This window comes from Hylobates moloch, unplaced genomic scaffold, assembly GCF_009828535.3.
Source record: "Hylobates moloch isolate HMO894 unplaced genomic scaffold, HMol_V3 SCAFFOLD_5, whole genome shotgun sequence".
In the NCBI taxonomy this organism is placed as follows: domain Eukaryota; kingdom Metazoa; phylum Chordata; class Mammalia; order Primates; family Hylobatidae; genus Hylobates; species Hylobates moloch.
Window position 1 is genome coordinate 135,173,505 of NW_026652280.1, and position 24,006 is coordinate 135,197,510.

Below are 24,006 nucleotides of genomic sequence, written 5' to 3' on the forward strand. Positions count from 1 at the left end.
GATGCAGGGAGGGAGTGGCAGTGGGGAGACGATCATGTAGAGCCTTATAGCCATATACTTTGAGAGAAAGGGAGGAATTTGATCAGAGAAGTAATATGATCTAAGTTTAAACAGGATCACTACAGCAATCCATCAGTTCTTGTATATCCTTAGAAAAATCCAGTTGTTTAAGTAACTGTGTACTTGTGTTCTCAGATATGTTCTTAACCATCTTATATCTTCTAATAGATTATAACAGTCTCAATTGTAGGAACTCATTTTCTTCTTCATTTACAGCTTCCCACAGCTTTCTAAATCTAGTAATGTATTCTGTATGTAGTGTTCAATGACTGTAGTTGATATATTGTAAGAAGAATACCATATAAATACAGATATCTCCCAATCTGTCAATAGACCCTCACCTTGGAGAGGGGACAGTTTATTCTTCATATCTATTAATATTTTTGAACTTTCTTACAGGGGAAGGATGATTTAAGTTCTTCCTGTCAAGCCAGTATGTTGATAATTATAATTAAACCCACCACTCAGCACAACCAAATCATCAAAAACAAAGAGATTTGGTATTAGGTAACCAGAAACACATCAGCTAATGAAGTACAATCAATGCTTAATGAAATAGTTGAGTGAAATTCTGTACATTAAAGAAGAAATAAAAATCAAGTGGCCTTGTCAAGGTAAATAAGAAAAAGCACTACTCTGGAAAAGATAAACTAGAAGTGTAGTTCTGATTTACTTGCCATTATGTACTTGCATCTCCTCCATCATATTTAGCACTCATGTATAACCCTTATATAATCTCTTGTTTCCCTACAGGAACTTTGCAAGTTCTTTTCAGAATATGGAATGTGACTGGAGACTAGAATAATTTATGGTAATTCTTTTTTTAAGATGCCAAATAGCAAATGTTAAAACCTCATCATTAAATATTGTCAGAATCAATATTAATGTAACTTAATTTTAAAATTAAAAGTAACTAATTTTTTAAATTCTGAAATATTTGAATCCTTAATGTTATTGTAAGCGGCAAAATTTAGAAGTATTTTCAAAGAATTTCCATATTTCAACTATATACAGTCCAAAGCCTTTGATGATGTAAGTATTTTATTTTACTTACTTATTTTTCTACCTTTCACTAGGTTGTAATCACTAGATTGGGACAGCTAGGATTTACTAGATCTTTATGTCCGCACTGCCACACTCCGTGTCTAGCACATTATAGGAGCTCAGAAAATATTTGGTAAATGAATGCATGTGATTTTCATAGGTGGATTTGTTTGTATTTGAGTGCAGTGGTGAAATCTCAGCTCACTGCAACTTCCACTTCCCAGGTTCAAGCGATTTTCCTGCCTCAGCCACCCAAGTAACTGGGATTACAGGCTTGAGACACCACTCCTGGCTAAGTTTTCTATTTGTAGTGGAGACAGGGTTTTGCTCTGTTGGCCAGGCTGGTCTCGAACTCCTGACCTCAAGTGATCTGCCTTCCTTAAGTGCTGGGATTACAGGTGTAAACCATTGCGCTCAGCCAGGAATGATTTTCTCCTAGGTCTACATTGACAAATAACAGCATGATAAAATACTAATAGTGTTATTTTTCAAGAGCAGAGGCTCTGGAGCAAAGTTACAATTTTTATAACTTTAGAGGAAAAATGTTTGAACTATTATTCCTTAGATTCTTATTAACACACATTCTCAATTTGTTAAAAAAAAAAAAGCCTTAATAGGCTTTTTTTTTTAACAAATTGAGAATGTGTGTGAAAAATTCTGTATGTTACATGATTGATTACTTTTTATTTTTTAGCTTCTTTACACAGATAGGAATTTTGTGATTTGTGCTCCAACTGGTTCTGGAAAAACTGTAGTGTTTGAACTAGCTATAACAAGATTGTTAATGGAAGTACCATTGCCATGGTTGAATATTAAAATTGTTTACAGTAAGTATTTATTATGAGTGATGATTAATTTTAATAATGAAAAACCATTGAAGTAAAATGAAATAAATTCAGTTTCTGGCCTCAGGAATTATTTGGTTTTCTATATATTTCTAGTAAAGTCTGGTCTTATTTGTCATTAAATTTAAAACACATTTTCCAGAATTATAAATAAAAAGTAATATTTGAATTGAGAATTTGACTTTTACATGCTTATTTTTTAAAGGACAGGCAAAATGAACAAATAAAATCAAACATTTTGTAATTCTAGAAATTTGCATAGGAACTTTTACTCTCCTTTCTTAGGTGTGTATTTTTTAAACATTTTTTAATCAAAGTAATATATGCATATGGATTAAAAATCAAATATCACTAAAGGCCTTATAATGAAAAGCAATAATCTTCTGCCCTACCTTTCTCCACTTTTAGTTACACTTGCCTGAGAAATCATTTCTATTTCTGTTTTTAGTTCTTTTTGGCTATTACCTTGATATCTCTAAATCAAGCTTGTCTAACTTGTGGCCTGCAGGCCACATGTGGCCCAGGATGGCCTTGAATGCGGCCCAACACAAATTCGTAAACTTATGACAAATTTGTAACATTATGAGAATGTTTTTTCTTTAGCTTATCAGTCATCGTTAGTGTTAGCATATTTTATGTGTGGCTCAATACGGTTCTTCTTCCAGTGTGGCCCAGGGAAGCCAAAAGACTGGACACTCCTGCTCTAAATAATATGCCTATATTGTTCATTTTTAATTTATCAATATTAGGAGTATGTAGATGTGTATTTTTTATGCTAACTTTATTAACCAAAGTTTGTGAAAATAATTTTAAAATTGAACTGATGTTCAAAGTAAATATTTTATATTGTTACAGTGGCACCAATAAAAGCCTTGTGCAGTCAGCGTTTTGATGACTGGAAAGAAAAATTTGGACCAATAGGATTGAATTGTAAAGAACTTACTGGAGATACAGTAATGGATGATCTATTTGAGATTCAGCATGCCCATATTATTATGACAACTCCAGTAGGTATTATTTATACTTTATGATTTCCTTAGTTTGTTAGAAAATACCTATTTTTCTTTACCGAGACAAAAAGTTTAAAAAATACAAACTAGAAACATATATTTACAATGTAAACAAACAGCATTAAAAAAATACTACAATTCAAGGTACAGAAAGAATACCTACAAATCAGTAAGTAAAAGACAAATGACCAAATGGGAAAAATTGACAAAGAATAGGCAGTTTGTTATTGTGGATGCTTTGTAATCATATTTATTGCTTTTTTCTTTTACCTAAGTAGTATGTTTTATAGAGGGAGGTCCTTGGTAGAATTTAAAAATAGGTAACAAAACTTGGACCTTGAATATTTTGTGGTTCAGTGTAAAAACAATTGAGGGCCCAGTTTTAAAAATACCTTTAAGACTGTAAAAATTCTGTAAGTATTTTTTAATTTTAAAATATTTTTCAGAATACTCTTAAGGGATCAACCAAAATTGCCTATTATTTGTAATATGTCATGTTAAAAATGTTATTGATATCTTAATATTTATTATAATTCCTTATCACATTAAACTACTTGTATGCTTTTTTTTCTCTCTAGGAAAAATGGGATAGCATGACTAGGAAATGGAGAGACAACTCTTTGGTTCAACTGGTTCGACTGTTTCTCATTGATGAGGTAATGAATGCATTCACTTTCAGAGATAAACATAAAAGGATGATTAGAATAAGACAGAAGGAAAAAAGACATTGCAACCAAACTGTATGTTTGTTTTATCCCTTCCAGTGGAAAATGCTCATTTTCTAAAGCAAGAATGTTAATATTATTGAATATTTTAATTGATTAAATGTATTTTTAATTCTATAGCTAATGATTTTTTCTTGATTTCCTGCTTAGGTACATATTGTAAAAGATGAAAATCGTGGTCCAACGCTTGAAGTTGTAGTTAGCAGAATGAAAACTGTACAGTCTGTTTCTCAGACTTTAAAAAATACCAGCACTGTTATTCCAATGCGATTCGTAGCTGTGTCTGCAACAATTCCAAATGCTGAGGATGTGAGTTACAATTTTAACTGAGCTGTTAGGTTTTTTATGACTTGTGAAATATTTAGTCATCTTGATCTTAGAGAAAAGTGAATTTTTTTGTCCTTTAATAGGAAAGTATGTTGTAGAAAGTTGTGGCTAGATCTCATAAATATGACAGTATTAAGGCCATAAAATTTGGTTAATCAGGTTTAATAAAACATTTTTTGTGGACATGTGGACATCTCTTGTTTGCTAGTATCTAACAGTCTTAGTTTCCTGGGTTTCAGGTGCCTCATAATAACTTCACTAACAATATGTGATGGTTGTTGTAACTAGCTGACTCTAATTGTATAGCGAAGTATGGTGGATAATAAAAATAATTGCTTAGATGATTACCACTTGCTCCTCAATTCTGTACGCTTGGCATTGTGGTAAGCACTAAATATAGATGCAAAAGTGAAAATATATGGACTCCATCCTTGAGGAAGATCTCATGGTTAATGGGGTACATGGACATGTAAAGAAATAATCGTGTGCGCTATTACACTTTTCATAATGAATATACGACTTAATTTTTTCTTCAATTTTTAAGTAAACATCTTGAAAACTAATAGTCTCACTCTACTTTCTCACTCCTACTTACTTCTCAGCCTACTATAATACTGGTTTTCCCCTACTACTTCTTAGAAATTGTTTTCACAAATAGCCACTATATTGTCTATTCCAATGGAATATTTTGTCTTTATTGTTAATTTGGCACAATTAATTATTTTCTTGTTCTTAAAATGACAACTTATTTTGTTCATATTTGTCAAGAATAATATAGAAAAATTTAGTTTATTAAAACAACAAAACTAAATCCTAGTGTTTATCTTTACACATGTAGGAAGCATAATGTACATGCTTTTTTTTGTAACCATGTAGGAACTATAATATACATACTCTTTTTTTTGACCTACATTTCACCTTTAAACATTTTTATATCATTAAATATTCTTCAATACTATTTTTGTGGTTTTATCGTAATTTATTTATCAAACACTATAATAATGGAAGATTAAGTTATTTCCAATTTTTGCTGTTGTAAACAGAGTGAAATTAATGTATCTGAAACATCCATGATTATTTCCTTAGGATGAACTTTTAGAATGAAATAACTGAATCAAAGGATATATAAAACGCTAAAGAAGCACTTCTTTCAATAAATGTTATATTCATTTACACTTCTACCAGAAGCTATTTTCCTGTATCCTAACACTGGATAGTATAATAATGGAATTATTATTGCTATCATTATTTTTAAATATTTATAGGATTTATTGTTTAGTGTAGTATCTCATTTAAAAAATTTTTACTTCTTTGATTTCTACTAAAGTAAATATTTTTAATATATTTATCAACTACTTTAAGTTCTTTTTTTAAAACTTGCCAGATTATGTTATTTGCCTTTTTTCACATTGGAATACTAAATTTTTCTTACTTATTTGTAAGCAATTATTATGTACTAGTACTCTCTAATTCTTGAAACTTTTCCCCTTTGTGATAAGCACTACTTCTGTGAATGCTGTTTCTCTGTCTCTTTCGTCAGATCTTCCTCTATTTTTCCCTAAATTAAGGTTTTTATTCTTGGCCTTCTGCTCCCCTCTATCTGTAAATTCTTGTGTGATCTTAGGGATAAGATCACACAAGATTAGGGATTATTTTATCCCTAAAATAAAATAATCTTATGATAACCTTGAGATTATTTTAATGTTTTCTACCTGTCAAAACAGCAGTCAGTTTCATAGCAGGGCATGGAGCCTGATTATTAACTGGGCTATGTAAAGATAAGGATTGCTTACCACAGTTCCAGAAACTAACTAGTAACTCTAGCTTGAGTCTGAAGTTTGCTTTTGGCACTGGCATCTCTCAGGTGTTTGTTGTTTGCTTAAAAACTTGTCAACCCTTGCCAACCTAAACCAACTATTAATTTGCTACTATTTATCTAATATTTAGGACAGCACAAAAGAGATGTCAGCCATTTTGAGGCATAGTTTTCAAAAATAGCAAAGAAGTTAAAATAATAGTGAGAAATTTGGCCTCCATGACAAAATTGATTTAAAATTTTTCTTTGGATTCTTATGAAGGAAAATAAAACAAAATAATAATAATTAATTGGAAGTTTACCATGGTGAAAAGTGGGTATAATCTTGAAATACTACTATTGGTAGTGTTGACCACTATATCAACAGAATAATATTAATGGAATATGTCATACTGAAAAAGACAGTATGCTTGATTAAATACTTTTATAGCTTGACCTTAAAGTGCTTTGTAATTGAGTTGTTTTTAGCAGTAAAACTTTACTAGAAGAAAATTTTAATGCACATGTTTTTGTGTCTTAAAGATTGCAGAATGGCTTTCAGATGGTGAAAGACCAGCTGTGTGTCTGAAAATGGATGAGAGCCATAGACCAGTGAAACTTCAGAAAGTGGTCCTTGGATTTCCCTGCAGTAATAACCAAACTGAATTTAAGTTTGATTTAACCCTCAACTACAAAATTGCCAGTGTTATACAAATGTACTCGGATCAGAAACCCACACTTGTGGTATGGATTGTTGATAGCTTATTTTTTAGTATATTCAGTTTTTAACATGATTAATACAAATGTTATGAATTTATTTTCAGTTTTGTGCAACAAGGAAGGGTGTGCAGCAGGCTGCTTCTGTTCTTGTGAAAGATGCTAAATTTATTATGACTGTGGAACAGAAACAGAGGTATAGTTTTTCATTTTTTCATGGAAGTAGAAGGACTTTTAGGGCTCATCTAGATGAGATGAGAAAATTAGGCTTGTCCCATAACCTTGGGGTAAACTTCAGTGTCCTCATCTATAAATTAAGGATAATGGTAATTTTAAGGATTAAGTGAGATAATGAATCTTCGTGCAGGGATGATCCAGATTTCTTGAATGATAAAGATTATCCATACTGATAATCTGATTATCAGATTTCTTGATGATAAAGATTATCCATACTACTATCTATTTTTTTAACCTAATTTCAATCCAGCATCTTTTATAGTCTTTCACTAAAGCTGATCTTGCGAATTAATCTTTAAGGACTCTATCATATTTGGCCACTTCCACCTTACTTAAACACTCTGGACTCTGTGCTTCCATGATCATCTTTACTGATTTTCTTCCTCCTTTGCAGGCTGCTCGTTCTCGGTCCCCTTTTCACCTCTTCTACCCAACTCTTAAATGTTGACATTCGAGCGAGTATACCTGAGGTTCATTCTTTCTAATGCCACACTCTTAGGTGTTTGTAACTACTCACATGAAGTTCAAATAATACTTATGCATGTCTATGAATTCCCACATTTATGCCTTCAGCCCAGACTTCCCTACTGAGCTCCAGGCCTATAGTCCATCTCTGTAACTGAATCCAGTTGTATGTCTACCAACAGTTATCTCAAACTCACTGTGTACCAAATAGAACCTTGGTTCTTGCTCTCAGACCAGTTCCTTCTCCAGTGTTCCCCATCTTAATTATACATTATCTCCCTAGTTACTCATAGCAGAAAACTATGATTGATATCTTCTTCACCTTATACCCCACAGACAATCAATTACAAAGTCCTGTTTATTCTTACTTCCAAATATATCTCAAATATGTCATTTTGTCTCCATCAACACTGCCACTTCCCTAATTCAAGTCACTATTAATCTCTTGCCTAGGCTGTATCCTTTTCTTTAATCACTACACACACACTCTCTTATCCAGCTTTATTCTCTACATAGCATAGATGATGTAAGATTGCAAGTCTAAATGTCAGTTTCCTGCCTAAAACCCTTTAATAGATTCTTACTGTTCTGGGGATTAAATGCTAAATCCTTAGTGTAGCCTGCAATAGCCCATATAATATGATGCCTAGCCAATTCTCCAGACTTATCATGACCATTCTCCCCCTTTACTCATCACGGTCAAGCTGTATTAGCCTCTGTGTTCTGTGAATATACCAAACTGTTACTCTGTACAGCATCGTCTTGCATCGTGCTTGCTTTTACTGGAATGGTTTTCACCTAACTCCTATTTATCCTTCATGTCTAAACTTTAATATGAGTTTTCCATAGTCATCAGTTTCCCTGTATTTACTTTTATAAGCAACCTGTACTTTATTTCATAGCAATTACTATAATTATAATATCCTTTTGTTTAATAGTTATTTTAATATCTTTTCTATTCATTAGATTATCAACTTCTTGAGGAAAGGGGGACTCATGTTCATCCTGCTTACCACTCAATCTTAGCAGGTGTGTTAGGTCATTCTTGCATGGATATAAAGAAATTTCTGAGCCTGGGTAATTTATAAAGAAGAGAGGTTTAATGGGCTCACAGTTTTGCAGGCTGTACAAGAAACATGGCACCACATCTGCTCGGCTTCTGGTGAGGCCTTGGGCTGCTTACAGTCATGGCAGAAGGCAAAGGATGAGTTGGTGTATCACACGGTGAGAGCAGGAGCCGGGGTAGGGGGGTGCCATACATTTTAAGCAACTAGATCTCGCAAGAACTCACTCACTGATGTGAGGACAGCACCAAGCCATGAGGGATCTGCCCCCATGATCCATTCACCTCCTACCAGGCCTCACCTCCAATACTGGGGATTACAATTTAGCATGAGATTTAAATGGACAGCATCCAAGTTATAGCAGAAGGTCTCAGCAGATTGCTAGCACTTGATTACTATGTAATGAACATTAGCTTGTTGTTATTGTTAATAACTTCTGGAAATCAGTAAATATGTTTAGTGGTAGTCTTCAGACTAAAATTGGACATGTGGATATGAGCAGATACTTATTTTTTTCTGCCTAATTTTGTATGGTGGGGGAATATACTTCTCTCCACTTTGGGTCAGATCAGCTTTCCAATTACCAGTCTGTTCCTTTGCTTGTCAACCAAAGATATGTAGCAAACCCAGACGAGCCAATTTAGTCTTCTTTACATTCTTTGTTTTTTTTTTAATCCACTAAAAAGGTAGACTATAAAGACAGTCTATTAAAGAATTACAAACATAGCCACTTATTCACCCTCTAGACACTATTTTGACACTTTTCCTTTCATTTAAAGGATTTAACTTGATCTTTGTTACTACCATATGAAGAAAACTCTCTAGGGTGTGAAGCATGTAGAGTAGTTCTTTTATAATACACATCAACAAAGCAAGATTAAGCAATAAGAAACAGTAGAGAGCAAGACAGAATGAGAAAAACCAACAAAGAGCTCACAGCCAAAAAGTAGATGAAGTCTGAGAGGTAGAAAGAAAGGGAGAAAGTGAAATTATTGCTAATGAGACTACCAGCAAATAATGATTAATAATTTTCATACCAACTGCATGTAGTTTTATAGCATTCTTATTAATTTTCTTTTTTTTATTACACTTTAAGTTTTAGGGTACATATGCACAACGTGCAGGTTTGTCACATATGTATCCATCTGCCATGTTGGTGTGCTACACCCATTAACTCGTCATTTAACATTAGGGATATCTCCTAATGCTATCCCTCCCCCTTCGCCCCACCCCACAACAGGCCCCGGTGTGTGATGTTCCCCTTCCTGTGTCCATGGGTTCTCATTGTTTAATTTCCACCTATGAATGAGAACATGCGGTGTTTGGTTTTTTGTCCTTGCGATAGTTTGCTGAGAATGATGGTTTCCAGCTTCATCCATGTCCCTACAAAGGACATGAACTCATCATTTTTTATGGCTGCATAGTATTCCATGGTGTATATGTGCCACATTGTCTTAATCCAGTCTATCATTATTGGACATTTGGGTTGGTTCCAAGTCTTTGCTATTGTGAATAGTGCCACAATAAACATACGTGTGCATGTGCCTTTATAGCAGCATGATTTATAATCCTTTGGGTATATACCCAGTAATGGGATGATTGGGTCAAATGGTATTTCTAGTTCTACATCCCTGAGGAATCGCCACACCGACTTCCACAATGGTTGAACTAGTTTACAGTCCCACCAACAGTGTAAAAGTTCCTATTTCTCCACATCCTCTCCAGCACCTGTTGTTTCCTGACTTTTTAATGATCACCATTCTAACTGGTGTGAGATGGTATCTCATTGTGGTTTTGATTTGCATTTCTCTGATGGCCAGTGATGATGAGCATTTTTTCATGTGTCTTTTGGCTGCATAAATGTCTTCTTTTGAGAAGTGTCTGTTCATATCCTTTGCCCACTTTTTGATGGAGTTGTTTTTTTCTTGTAAATTTGTTTGAGTTCATTGTAGATTCTGGATATTAGCCCTTTGTCAGATGAGTAGATTGCAAAAATTTTCTCCCATTCTGTAGATTGCCTGTTCACTCTGATGGTAGTTTCTTTTTCTGTGCAGAAGCTCTTTAGTTTAATTAGATCCCATTTGTCAATTTTGGCTTTTGTTGCCATTGCTTTTGGTGTTTTAGACATGAAGTCCTTGCCCATGCCTATGTTCTGAATGGTATTGTCTAGGTTTTCTTCTAGGGTTTTTATGGTTTCAGGTCTAACATTTAAGTCTTTAATCCATCTTGAATTAATTTTTGTATAAGGTGTAAGGAAGGGATCCAGTTTCAGCTTTCTACATATGGCTAGCCAGTTTTCCCAGCACCATTTATTAAATAGGGAATCCTTTCCCCATTTCTTGTTTTTGTCAGGTTTGTCAAAGATCAGATAATTGTAGATATGCGGCCTTATTTCTGAGGGCTCTGTTCTGTTCCATTGGTCTATGTCTCTGTTTTGGTACCAGTACCATGCTGTTTTGGTTACTGTAGCCTTGTAGTATAGTTTGAAGTCAGGTAGCATGATGCCTCCAGCTTTGTTCTTTTGGCTTAGGATTGACTTGGCGATGCGGGCTCTTTTTTGGTTCCATATGAACTTTAAAGTAGTTTTTTCCAATTCTGTGAAGAAAGTCATTGGTAGCTTGATGGGGATGGCATTGAATCTATAAATTACCTTGGGCAGTATGGCCATTTTCACGATATTGATTCTTCCAACCCATGAGCATGGAATGTTCTTCCATTTGTTTGTATCCTCTTTGATTTCATTGAGCAGTGGTTTGTAGTTCTCCTTGAAGAGGTCCTTCACATCCCTTGTAAGTTGGATTCCTAGGTATTGTATTCTCTTGGAAGCAATTGTGAATGGGAGTTCACTCATGATTTGGCTCTCTGTTTGTCTGTGATTGCTGTACAAGAATGCTTGTGATTTTTGTACATTGATTTTGTATCCTGAGACTTTGCTGAAGTTGCTAATCAGCTTAAGGAGATTTTGGGCTGAGACAATGGGGTTTTCTAGATATACAATCATGTCATCTGCAAACAGGGACAATTTGACTTCCTCTTTTCCTAATTAAATCCCTTTATTTCCTTCTCCTACCTGAATGCCCTGGCCAGAACTTCCAGCACTATGTTGACTAGGAGTGGTGAGAGAGGGCATCCCTGTCTTGTGCCAGTTTTCAAAGGGAATGCTTCCAGTTTTTGCCCATTGAATATGATATTGGCTGTGGGTTTGTCATAGATAGCTCTTGTTATTTTGAGATACGTCCCATCAATACCTAATTTATTGAGAGTTTTTAGCATGAAGCGTTGTTGAATTTTGTCAAAGGCCTTTTCTGCATCTATTGAGATAATCATGTGGTTTTTGTCTTTGGTTCTGTTTATATGCTGGATTACATTTACTGATTTGCATATGTTGAACCAGCCTTGCATCCCAGGGATGAAGCCCACTTGTTCATGGTGTATAAGCTTTTTGATGTGCTGCTGGATTCGGTTTGTCAGTATTTTATTGAGGATTTTTGCATCAATGTTCATCAAGGATATTGGTCTGAAATTCTCTTTTTTGGTTATGTCTCTGCCAGGCTTTGGTATCAGGACGATGCTGGCTTCATAAAATGTGTTAGAGAGGATTCCCTCTTTTTCTATTGATTGGAATAGTTTCAGAAGGAATGGTACCAGTTCCTCCTTGTACCTCTGGTAGAATTCGGCTGTGAATCTATCAGGTCCTGGACTCTTTTTGGTTGGTAAGCTATTGATTATTGCCACAATTTCAAAGCCTGTTATTGGTCTATTCAGAGATTCAACTTCTTCCTGGTTTAGTCTTGGGAGGGTGTATTTGTCGAGGAATTTATCCATTTCTTCTAGATTTTCTAGTTTATTTGCGTAGAGGTGTTTGTAGTATTCTCTGACGGTAGATTGTATTTCTCTGGGATCGGTGGTGATATCCCCTTTTTCATTTTTTATTGCATCTATTTGATTCTTCTCTGTTTTCTTCTTTATTAGTCTTGCTAGCGGTCTATCAATTTTGTTGATCTTTTCAAAAAACTAGCTCCTGGATTCATTAATTTTTTGAAGGGTTTTTTGTGTCTCTATTTCCTTCAGTTCTGCTCTGATTTTAGTTATTTCTAGCCTTCTGCTAGCTTTTGAATGTGTTTTCTCTTGCTTTTCTAGTTCTTTTAATTGTGATGTTAGGGTGTCAATTTTAGATCTTTCCTGCTTTCTCTTGTGGGCATTTAGTGCTATAAATTTCCCTCTACACACTGCTTTGAATGTGTCCCAGAGATTCTGGTATGTTGTGTCTTTGTTCTCATTGGTTTCAAAGAACATCTTTATTTCTGCCTTCATTTCATTATGTACCCAATAGTCATTCAGGAGCAGGTTGTTCAGTTTCCATGTAGTTGAGCGGTTTTGAATGAGTTTCTTAATCCTGAGTTCTAGTTTGATTGCACTGTGGTCTGAGAGACAGTTTGTTATAATTTCTGTTCTTTTACATTTGCTGAGGAGAGCTTTACTTCCAACTATGTGGTCAATTTTGGAATAGGTGTGGTGTGGTGCTGCAAAAAATGTATATTCTGTTGATTTGGGGTGGAGAGTTCTGTAGATGTCTATTAGGTCCACTTTGTGCAGAGCTGAGTTCAATTCCTGGATATCCTTGTTAACTTTCTGTCTTGTTGATCTGTTTAATGTTGACAGTGGGGTGTTAGAATCTCCCATTATTATTGTGTGGGAGTTTAAGTCCCTTTGTAGGTCACTCAGGACTTGCTTTATGAATCTGGGTGCTCCTGTGTTGGGTGCATATATATTTAGGATAGTTAGCTCTTCTTGTTGAATTGATCCCTTTACCATTATGTAATGGCCTTCTTTGTCTCTTTTGATCTTTGTTGGTTTAAAGTCTATTTTATCAGAGACTAGGATTGCAACCCCTGCCTTTTTTTGTTTTCCATTTGCTTGATAGATCTTCCTCCATCCCTTTATTTTGAGTCTGTGTGTGTCTCTGCACGTGAGATGGGTTTCCTGAATACAGCACACTGATGGGTCCTGACTCCTTATCCAGTTTGCCAGTCTGTATCTTTTAATTGGAGCATTTAGTCCATTTACATTTAAAGTTAATACTGTTATGTGTGAATCTGATCCTGTAATTATGATGTTAGTTGGTTATTTTGCTCGTTAGTTGATGCAGTTTCTTCCTAGCCTTGATGGTCTTTACAATTTGGCATGTTTTTGCAGGGGCTGGTACCAGTTGTTCCTTTCCATGTTTAGTGCTTCCTTCAGGAGCTCTTTTAGGGCAGGCCTGGTGGTGACAAAATCACTCAGCGTTTGCTTGTCTGTATTTTATTTCTCCTTCACTTATGAAGCTTAGTTTGGCTAGATATAAAATTCTGGGTTGAAAATTCTTTTCTTTAAGAATGTTGAATATCGGCCCCCACTCTCTTCTGGCTTGTAGAGTTTCTGCCGAGAGATCAGCTGTTAATCTGATGGGCTTCCCTTTGTGGGTAACCCGACCTTTCTCTCTGGCTGCCCTTAACATTTTTTCCGTCATTTCAACTTTGGTGAATCTGACCATTACGTGTCTGGGAGTTGCCCTTCTCGAGGAGTATCTTTGTGGCGTTCTCTGTATTTCCTGAATCTGAATGTTGGCCTGCCTTGCTAGATTGGGGAAGTTCTCCTGGATAATATCTTGCAGAGTGTTTTCCAACTTGGTTCCATTCTCCTCGTCATTTTCAGGTACACCAATCAGACATAGGTTTGGTCTTTTCACATAGTCCCAAATTTCTTGGAGGCTTTGTTCGTTTCTTTTTATTTTTTCTCTAAACTTCTCTTCTCGCTTCATTTCATTCAGTTCATCTTCCATCAGCGATACCCTTTCTTCCAGTTGATCGCATCGGCCACCAAGGCTTCTGCAATCTTCGCATTGTTCTCAATACTTGGCTTTCAGCTCCATCAGCTCCTTTAAGCCCTTCTCTCCATTGGTTATTCTAGTTATACATTTGTCTAATTTTTTTTCAAAGTTTTTAACTTCTTTGCTATTGTTTTGAATTTCCTCCCATAGCTCGGAGTAGTTTGATGGTCTGAAGCCTTCTTCTCTCAACTCGTCAAAGTCATGCTCCGTCCAGCTTTGTTCCGTTGCTGGTGAGGAACTGCGTTCCTTTGGAGGAGGAGAGGTGCTCTGCTTTTTAGAGTTTCCAGTTTTTCTGCTCTGTTTTTTCCCCATCTTTGTGGTTTTATCTACTTTTGGTCTTTGATGATGGTGATGTACAGATGGATTTTTGGTGTGGATGTCCTTTCTGTTTGTTAGTTTTCCTTCTACCAGACAGGACCCTCAGCTGCAGGTCTGTTGGAGTTTGCTAGAGGTCCACTCCAGACCCTGTTTGGCTAGGTGTCAGCAGTGGTGGCTGCAGAACAGCGGATTTTCGTGAGACCACAAATTCAGCTGTCTGATAGTTTCTCTGGAAGTTTTGTCTCAGAGGAGTACCCGGCCGAGTGAGGCGTCAGTCTGTCCCTACTGGGGGGTGCCTCCCAGTTAGGCTGCTCGGGGGTCAGGGACCCACTTTAGGAGGCAGTCTGTCTGTTCTCAGATCTCCAGCTGCGTGCTGGGAGAACCACTACTCTCTTCAAAGCGTCAGTCAGACAGGGACATTTAAGTCTGCAGAGGTTCCTGCTGACTTTTTGTTTGTCTGTGCCCTGCCTCCAGAGGTGGAGCCTACAGGGGCAGGCAGGCCTCCTTGAGCTGTGGTGGGCTCCACCCAGTTCGAGCTTCCCGGCTGCTTTGTTTACCTAAGCAAGCCTGGGTAATGGCAGGCGCCCCTCCCCCAGCCTGGCTGCCGCCTTGCAATTTGATCTCAGACTGCTGTGCCAGCAATCAGGGAAACTCCGTGGGCATAGGACCCTCCAAACCAGGTGCGGGACACAATCTCCTGGTGTGCCGTTTTCCAGGGCTGTTGGAAAAGCGCAGTATTAGGGTGGGACTGACCCGATTTTCCAGGTGCCGTCTGTTACCCCTTTCTTTGACTAGGAAAGGGAACTCCCTGACCCCTTGCGCTTCCCATGTGAGGCAATGCCTCGCCCTGCTTTGGCTCACGCACAGTGCACTGCAGCGACTGACCTGCACCCACTGTTTGGCACTCCCTAGTGAGGTGAACCCGGTACCTCAAACGGAAATGCAGAAATCACCCGTCTTCTGTGTCACTCAGGCTGAGAGCTGTAGACCAGAGCTGTTCCTTTTCGGCCATCTTGGCTCCACCTGCATAGAGGTCTTTATAGTATTCTCTGATGGTTGTTTGTATTTCTGTGGGGTCAGTGCTGATATCCCCTGTATCATTTCTGATTGTATTTATTTGATCCTTCTCTCCTTTCTTCTTTATTAATCTAGCTAGCAGTCTATCTATTGTATTAATTTTTTCCAAAAACTAGCTCCTGGATTTGGTGATTTTTTTTTTGAAGGGTTTTTTCATGTCTCTATCTCCTTTGGTTCAGCTCTGATCTTCATTATTTCTTGTCTTTTGCTAGCTTTGGGGTTTGTTTGCTCTTGGTTCTCTAGTTCTTTTAGTTGAGATGCTAGGTTGTTAACTTGGGATATTTCTAGCTTTTTGACGGGGGAATTTGGTGCTATATGTTTCTCTCTTAACACTGCTTTAACTGTGTCCCAGAGATTCTGGTACACTGTCTCTTTGTTCTCATTAGTTTCAAAGTCTTGATTTCTGCCTTAATTTCATTATTTACCCAAGAGTCATTCAGGAGCAGGTTGTTCAGTTTTCATGTAGTTGTGTGGTTTTGAGTGTATTTCTTAATCTTGAGTTCTAATTTGATTGTGCTCTGGTCTGAGAGACTGTTATGATTTCCATTCTTTTGCATTTGCTGAGAAGTGTTTTACTTCCAATTATGTGATCAGTTTTAGAGTACATGCCATGTAGCTATCAGAAAAATGTATATTCTGTTGAGTTTGAGTGGAGAGTTCTGTAGCTATCTATCAGGTCCACTTGATCCAGAGCTGAGTTCAGGTCCTGAATATCTTTGTTAATTTTCTGTCTCAGTGATCTGCCTAATATTGTCAATGGGTTGTTAAAGTCTCCACTATTATTGTCTGGGAGTCTGAGTCTCTTTGTAGATCTCTAAGAACTTGCTTTATGAATCTGGGTGCTCCTGTATTGGGTGCATATATATTTAGGATAGTTAGCTCTTCTTGTGCATTGATCCCCTTACCGTTATGTAATGCCCTTCTTTGTCTTTTTTGATCTTTGTTGGTTTAAAGTCTGTTTTGTCAGAAGCTGGAATTGCAACCCTTGCTTTTTTCTGTTTTCCATTTGCTTGGTAAGTTTTCCTTCATCCCTTTATTTTGAGCCTATGTGTGTCTTTGCATGTGAGATGGGTCTCTTGAAGACTGCATACCAGCGGGTCTTGGCTCTTCATCCAGCTTGCCATTCTGTGCCTTTTAATTGGGGCATTTAGCTCATTTACAGTTTAAGATTAGTATTGTTATGTGTGAATTTGATCCTGTCATCATGATGCTAGCTGGTTATTTTGCAGACTTGTTTATCCTTTTCATATTTAGTGCTTCCTTCAGGAACTCTTGCAAGGCAGGCCTGGTGACTTCCCTCAGCATTTGCTGTCTCTGAAAAGAACCTTATTTCTCCTTTGCTTATGAAGCTTAGTTTGGCCAGATATGAAATTCTGGGTTAGAAATTCTTTTCTTTAAGAATGTTGAATATTGGCTCCCAGTCTCTTCTGGCTTGTAGGTTTTCTGCTGAGAGATCCACTGTTGGTTTGATGAGTTTCCCTTTGTAGGTGACCTGACTTTCTCTCTGGCTGCCCTTAACATTTTTCTTTCATTTCAACGTTGGAGAATCTGATGATTATGTCTTTTCAGGTTGATGTTCATGTGGAGTATCTTCCTGGGGTTCTCTGCATTTCCTGAATTTGAATGCTAGGCTGTCTTGCTAGGTTGGGGAAGTTCTCCTGGAAGTTCTCTTGAAGTATGTTTTCCAATGTGGTTTTGTTCTCCCTGTTTCTTTCAGGTACCAATCAGTTGTAAGTTTGGTTTCTTTACTTAATCCCATATTTCTGGGAGGTTTTGTTCATTCCTTTTTCTTCTTCTTCTTCTTCTTCTTCTTCTCCTCCCCCTCCTCCTCCCCCTCCTCCTCCTCCTCCTCCTCCTCCTTTTGTATTCTTGTCTGCCTGTCTTATTTCAGAAAGATAATCTTCTAGCTCAGAGATTCTTTCCTCCACTTGGTCTATTCTGTTATTGATACTTGTGATTGCATTGTGAAGTTCTTGTGTTGTGTTTCTCAGCTCCATCAGATCAGTTATGTTCCTCTCTAAACTGGCTGTTCTGGCTATCAGCTCCTGTATTGTTTTACCATGGTTCTTACCTTTTTTTGCATTAGGTTATAACATGCTCCTTTAGTTCAGTGAAGTTTGTTATTACCCACCTTCTGTAGCCTACTTCTGTCATTTCAGCCATCTCAGCCTCAGCCCAGTTCTTTGCCCTTGCTGGAGAAATGTTACAGTCATTTGGAGAAGAGACATTACGGCTTTTTCAGTTTTCAGCGTTTTTACATTGACTCTTTCTCATCTTTGTGGGCTTGTCTACCTTTGATCTTTGATGTTGCTGACCTTTGAATGAGGTTTTTGTGGGGTCTTTTTTGTTGTTGTTGGTGGTGTTTTCTGTTTGTTTTGCTTTTAACAGGCCACTCTACTGTAGGGCTGCTGCGGTTTGCTGGGGATCTGCTCCAAACCCTAGTTGCCTCAGTTTCTCCCATACCTGGAAATATCACCAGTGAAGGCTCTGAAACAGCAAAGATGACAGCCAGCTACTTCCTCTAGAAGCTCCATCCCCAGGGAGTACTGACCTGTTGCCAGTCTGCATGTACCTTTAGGAGGTGGCTGGAAACCCCAGTTGGGATGTCTTACCCAGTCAGCGGAACGGGATCAGGGATCCCCCCAAATAAACAGTCTGATTGTTTCTTTGGTGGAGCAGGTGTGCTGCATTGCCAAGGCCAATATCAAGGTGCTTTTCCCTGTGTTCTCTTCTGGGAGTTTTATGATTTCAGGTCTTACTTTTAGATCTTTTGTCAATTTTTGAGTTGATTTTTGTGTATGGTGTAAGGGTGCAATTTTATTCTTTTGAATATGGAAATTGATTTTCCAGCCTCATTTATGGAAGAAACTATTGTTTCCCCATTTATTTTGGTGTCCTAATGGAAAATTAGTTGACTGTGTATGTTTGGACTTATTTCTGGACTCTCTGTTCTGTTCCATTGGTCTATGTTTCTGTTTTTATGCAAGTACTATATTGTTTTAGTTAGTCCAGCTTTGCAGTATAATTTTAAACCAGAAAGTGTGTACCTCCAATTTTCTTTTCCTTCTCAGTTTTGCTGTTGCTATCAGGGTTTATTGTGATTCCATACTAATTTTATGATTTTTTTTTGAGATGGAGTCTTGCTCTGTCACCCAGGCTGGAGTGCAGTGGTGTGATCTCAGCTCACTGCAAGGTCCGCCTCCCAGGTTCACACCATTCTCTTGCCTCAGCCTCCAGAGTAGCTGGGACTACAGGCGCTTGCCACCACACCTGGCTAATTTTTTTGTATTTTTAGTAGAGATGGGATTTCACCTTGTTACCCAGGATAGTCTCGATCTCCTGACCTTGTGATCCACCCGTCTCGGCCTCCCAAAGTTAATTTTATGATTTTTTTCTTCTATTTCTGTGAAGGATGCCATTGGAATTTTGATAGGGATTCTTTGGGTAGTATGGACATTTTAACAATATTAATTCTTTCATTCCATCAACACAGGATGTCTTTCCATTTATTTTTGTCTTGGATTTCTGTCACCATTGTGTGATAGCTTTCAGTGTACAGATCTTTTACCTCCTTAATTAAACTTATTCCTATGCATTTTTTTATGCTATCATAACTGGGATTGTTTTCTAGATTTCTTTTCCAGTTAAATTATTATTTGTGTTTAAAAATGCTACTAATCTCTGTATATTCATTTTGAATCCTGCAACTTTACTGAATTATTAGTTCTAACAATTTTTTAATGAATCTTTGAGTTTTTTTACATGTAAGATAATGTCTGCAAATAAAGGTAGTTTTACTTCTTCCTTTCAAATTTTAATTCTTTTTATTTATTTTTTTCTTATCTGATTGCTCTTGCTAGTACTTCTAGTACTATGTTGAATAGAAGCAGTGAGAGTGGGCATCCCTGCCTTGTACTGTACCTTAGTGGAAAAGCTTTCAGTTGTTCCCCACTGATTATGATGTTGGCTGTGGGCTTTTCATAAATGGCCTTTGTTACGTTAGTTGAGAAGTTTTCCTTATATGCCTGCGTGTTAAGAGATTTTATCAAGAAAGGATGTTGAACTTGCTGTCAAATGGTTTTTCTGCACCAATTGAGATGATCTTGTGTTTTTTATCTTTCATTCTATTAATGTGATATATCACAGTGGTTGATTGGCATGTATTAAACCAGCCTTGCTTGCCAGGAGTAAATCCACTTGGCCATGGTGTATAATCCATTTTGATATGTTGTTGAATTCAGTTTGTTTATATTTTATTGAGGATTTTTGCATCGATATTCATCAGAGATACTAGCCTATAGTTTTCTTGTAGTGTCTTTATGTGACCTAGGTATCAAAGTGGTAGTAGCCTCACAAAATATGTTTGGAAGTATTCCATCTAGCTGTATTTTTTGGAATAGTTTATGAAGTATTGGTGGTAATTCTTCTTTGAATGTTTGGTAGAATTCAGTTGTGATGCTATCTGGTTCTGGGCTTTTCCTTGTTGGAAGATTTTTCATTACTACTTCAATCTCATTATGTGTTATTGGTCTGTTTAAGCTTTCTATTTCTTCCTGATTCAAACTTAGCAGGTTGTATTTTTCTAGGAGTTTGTCCATTTCCTGTAGGTTATCCAATTTGTTAGTATTAATATATAATTGTTCATAATAGTCCCTTATGATCTCTTTAATTTCCGAGGCATCTGTTGTAATTTCTCCAGTTTCATTTTTTATTTTATTTGTTTCTTCTTTTTTTTTCCTTAGTCTAGCTAGATATTTGTTTATTTTATTTTTTCAAAGAACCAAGTCTTGGTTTTATTGATCATTTTCTATGTTTTTTTGGTGGTTGTTCTCTATTTGATTTATTTCTGTTCTGATCTTTATTATTTCCTTTCTTCTGCTAACTTTGCATTTAGTTTGTTCTTTTGCTAGCTCCTGTAGGTATAATGTTAGGCTGTCTATTTAGTATCTTCTTTTTTAATATAGGCACTTATTGCTTAAAATTTCCTCTTGGTTTCAAGACCAGCCTGACCAACATGAGGAAACCATGTCTCTACTAAAAATACAAAATTAGCCGGGCGTGGTGGCACATGCCTGTAATCCCAGCTACTCAGGAGGCTGAGACAGGAGAATCGCTTGAACCTGGGAGGCATAGGTTGCAGTGAGCCAAGATCGTGCCATTGCACTCCAGCCTAGGCAACAAGAGTGAAACTCTGTCTCAAAAAAAAAAAAAATTCCTCTTAGAACCACTTTTGCTGCATCTCATAGGTTTTGGTGTGTTGTCTTTCCGTTGTTACTTGTCTGAAGATATTTTTTAATTTCCCTTTTGGTTGCTTTAACCATTGATTGTTTAGGAGCATGTTGTTTAGTTTCCACATACTTGTGATTTTTTTCAAGATTTTTCCTGTTATTGATTTCTAGTTTCATATTGTTGTGGTCAGAAATGATACTACATATGATTTAAATTGTCTTAAATTTAGATTAATTAAAAATAGTTAAATCTAGTTTTGTGGCTTAATGTATGATCTGTCCTGTGGAATGTTTCGTATGCACTAGAGAAGCATATACATTCTGCTGCTATTGAATGCAAAGTTCTATGTTTGTCTGTTAGGTCCATTTGACTCAAAGTACAATTGAAGTCCAGTATTTCTTTGTTAACTTTCGGTCTGGTTAATCTATCATTATTGAAAGTGGGATATTGAAAACCCCTCCTATTATTGTATTGCTGTCTATCTCTCTCTTCATGTCCTTTAATAATGTTTTTTGTATATATATTTGATGCTTCAGTGTTGGGTGCTTATATATTTACAATTCTTATGTGCTCTTGATGAATTGACCCCTTTATCATTAAATTATGACCTTCTTTGCCTCTTGTAACAGTTTTTGACTTGAAGTCTATTTTAACTGATGTAAGAATAGCCACCTGCTCTCTTTTGGTTACTATTTACATAGAATATTTTCTTCTACCCCTTAACTTTCAGCCTGTGTCCTTATAGCTAAGATGGATCTCTGCTAGGCAGCATGTAGTTGGATCTTGTTTTTTTTTTTCTTCTATCAATTTAGATACTATATGTCTTGATTGGAGAATTTAATTCATTTGCCTTCAGGGTTATTATTGATAGATAAGGACTTACTCCTGCCATTTTAATTGTTTTCTGGTTGCTTGGTAGATCAGTTGTTCCTTTCTTCCTCTTGTTGTATAAGTTTGTGATTTGTTGTTTTTCTGTAGTGCTAAGCTTTGATTCCTTTCTCTTTCTCATTTGTATCTCCTATAGCTTTTTACTTTGCAGTTACCACAAGGCTTATGTAAAATATCTTATAGTTATAATAGACTATTTTAAACTGAACTTCAGTCACATACAAATACTCTAGATTTTTGCCCTCCCCCCACAATTTATGTTTGTTGACACAGTTTACATCTTTTTATATTCAGTATTCCTTAACAACTCATTGTAGCTATATTTTTGACCGTTTTGATTTTTCACCTTCATAATAGAGATTTGAAAGATTTACACACCACCATTACAGTGGTGGCACATTCTGAATTTGACTATGTATTTACCTCTACCAGTGCGTTTTATGCTTTCATATTTTTTTTCATGATACTAATTATCATTCTTTTGTATCTGGTAGAAGAACTGCCAGGTCTAGTGGTGAATTTCCTCAGCTTTTATTTATCTGGCAGATACTTTATTTCTCCTCATTTCTGATGAACAGCTTTGCTTTGTATAGTATTGTTTACTGGCAATATTGTCTTCTTTCAGGACTTTGAATATATCATCTCATGCTCTCCCGGCCTGCAAGGTTTCTGCTGAGAAATCCAGTGATAGTCTAATGGAGAATCCCCTATAAATCGCTGGACACTTTTCTCTTGCTATTTTTAAAATTCTCTCTTTGTCTTTGACTTTTGACATTTTGATTATAATGTGCCTCAGTGCGGACCTTTTTGGGTTTGAACATGTTTGGTGATTTTGGGATTCATGGAACTGGATGTCCATGTCTCTCCCAAGACGTGGGAAGTTTTCAGCAATTATTTTGTTAAATAAACTTTCTATGCCTTTTCCTCATTCTTCTCCTTCTGGAACCTCCATAATATGAATACTTGTTTGTTTAATGGTGTCCCATAAGTCCTGTAGGCTGTGTTCACTCTTTTTTGTTCTTTTTTCTTTCTTTTTTTTTCCCTCTGACTAGGCTATATCAGAAACCTAACTTCATTTCACAGATTCTTTCTTCTGCTTGTTTTGGTTTGCTGTTGAAGCTCTCTATTTTTGATTTCATTCATTTAATTCTTTAGCTCCAAGATTTCTGTTTGGTTCTTTCTGAATGACTTTCTTATGCAGATAATTAATTGTTTTCCTGATTTCATTGACCTGTCTATCTGTATTCTCTTGTGTCTCAGTGAGTTTCCTTAGGATCATTACTTTGAACTCCTTTTCAGACAATTTACATATTTCTGTTTTTTGGAATCAGTTACTGGAGAATTATTGTGTTCTTTTGGTGGTGGTTTGCTTCCTGTTGTTTTTTTTTTCATGTTTCCTGTGTCCCTCTATTGATGTCTGCACAACTAGTGGAATAATCACCTCTTTCAAATTTATAGAGAGGCACTTTCCTTTAGTCATTCTGTTCAAAATGTAGTTAGTTGTTTATTCATTGTTTTGCTCTTTTTTGTGGGGAGGATGAGCATTAGGCATCTCTAGTTGACCATCTTGCTTCCTTCTAACCTAGTTTTTTTAAATGCCATGTCTCAGAGCACTGGAAACAACTATTGTTTATTTCTGTGTTTTTTGTTTGTTTTTTTTTTTTTTTGGCTTACTTACTATTGATATAGTAGTTTTAGAAATGGTTGCTTCTTACAATTTTTTTTAGGCAAATTATGAGAGTAGACTTATATACTGACTTGTTAATCACCAGTTATGTTGTTTTCTTGGGGAAAGTGAGTTTTCCAAATTCTTGGTTTAAAAGTGAGCTTTAATATTATAGCTTGTAAGTTTATAGACTTTTGAGTATGAAAGTTGGATATTTTCTACTTCTTAAAATAATTTTAAGATAATGATATTGTGAAAATTTTTTGATATCTCTAAGTTTTAAAATAATAAACTGTTTCAGAGTTCTCTAATGTTACTGGGAGTAACTCAATAATTTTATGGTATTTTTAAATAGGTTACAGAAGTATGCATATTCCGTAAGAGATTCAAAACTGAGAGGTAGGTTTAGAGATAATTTTTGAATAGCATTTTCACATATAGATGAAAGGTGCCAATTATTGATGAAATATTAATAGTAACAGCTGATGTATTTCTATTACAGATATCTTAAAAGATGGTGCTGCTTATCATCATGCTGGTATGGAGCTGTCAGATAGAAAAGTAGTTGAGGGAGCTTTTACTGTTGGAGATTTACCAGTTCTTTGTAAGTAAAACATATTTCTTGTGGATACTATAAAATATTTTGGAAAATTATTTTTAAGAGGAAAAA

At 36.2% G+C, this 24,006-nt stretch overlaps 1 protein-coding gene across 3 annotated transcripts in view; it reads left to right on the forward strand.

Moving 5' to 3' along the window:
* The window catches only part of HFM1 (helicase for meiosis 1), a 215,633-nt gene that overhangs the window by 104,751 nt on the left and 86,876 nt on the right, over positions 1-24,006 (forward strand). For all 3 annotated transcript variants that reach the window (XM_032155383.2, XM_058439583.1, XM_032155384.2), the window contains exons 7-15: positions 1,022-1,092; positions 1,799-1,931; positions 2,805-2,956; positions 3,538-3,615; positions 3,835-3,993; positions 6,350-6,550; positions 6,631-6,719; positions 23,692-23,735; positions 23,839-23,940. In XM_032155383.2, coding sequence (XP_032011274.1) covers positions 1,022-1,092; positions 1,799-1,931; positions 2,805-2,956; positions 3,538-3,615; positions 3,835-3,993; positions 6,350-6,550; positions 6,631-6,719; positions 23,692-23,735; positions 23,839-23,940 — 1,029 coding nt within the window. The remainder of the gene's footprint in view (positions 1-1,021; positions 1,093-1,798; positions 1,932-2,804; positions 2,957-3,537; positions 3,616-3,834; positions 3,994-6,349; positions 6,551-6,630; positions 6,720-23,691; positions 23,736-23,838; positions 23,941-24,006) is intronic.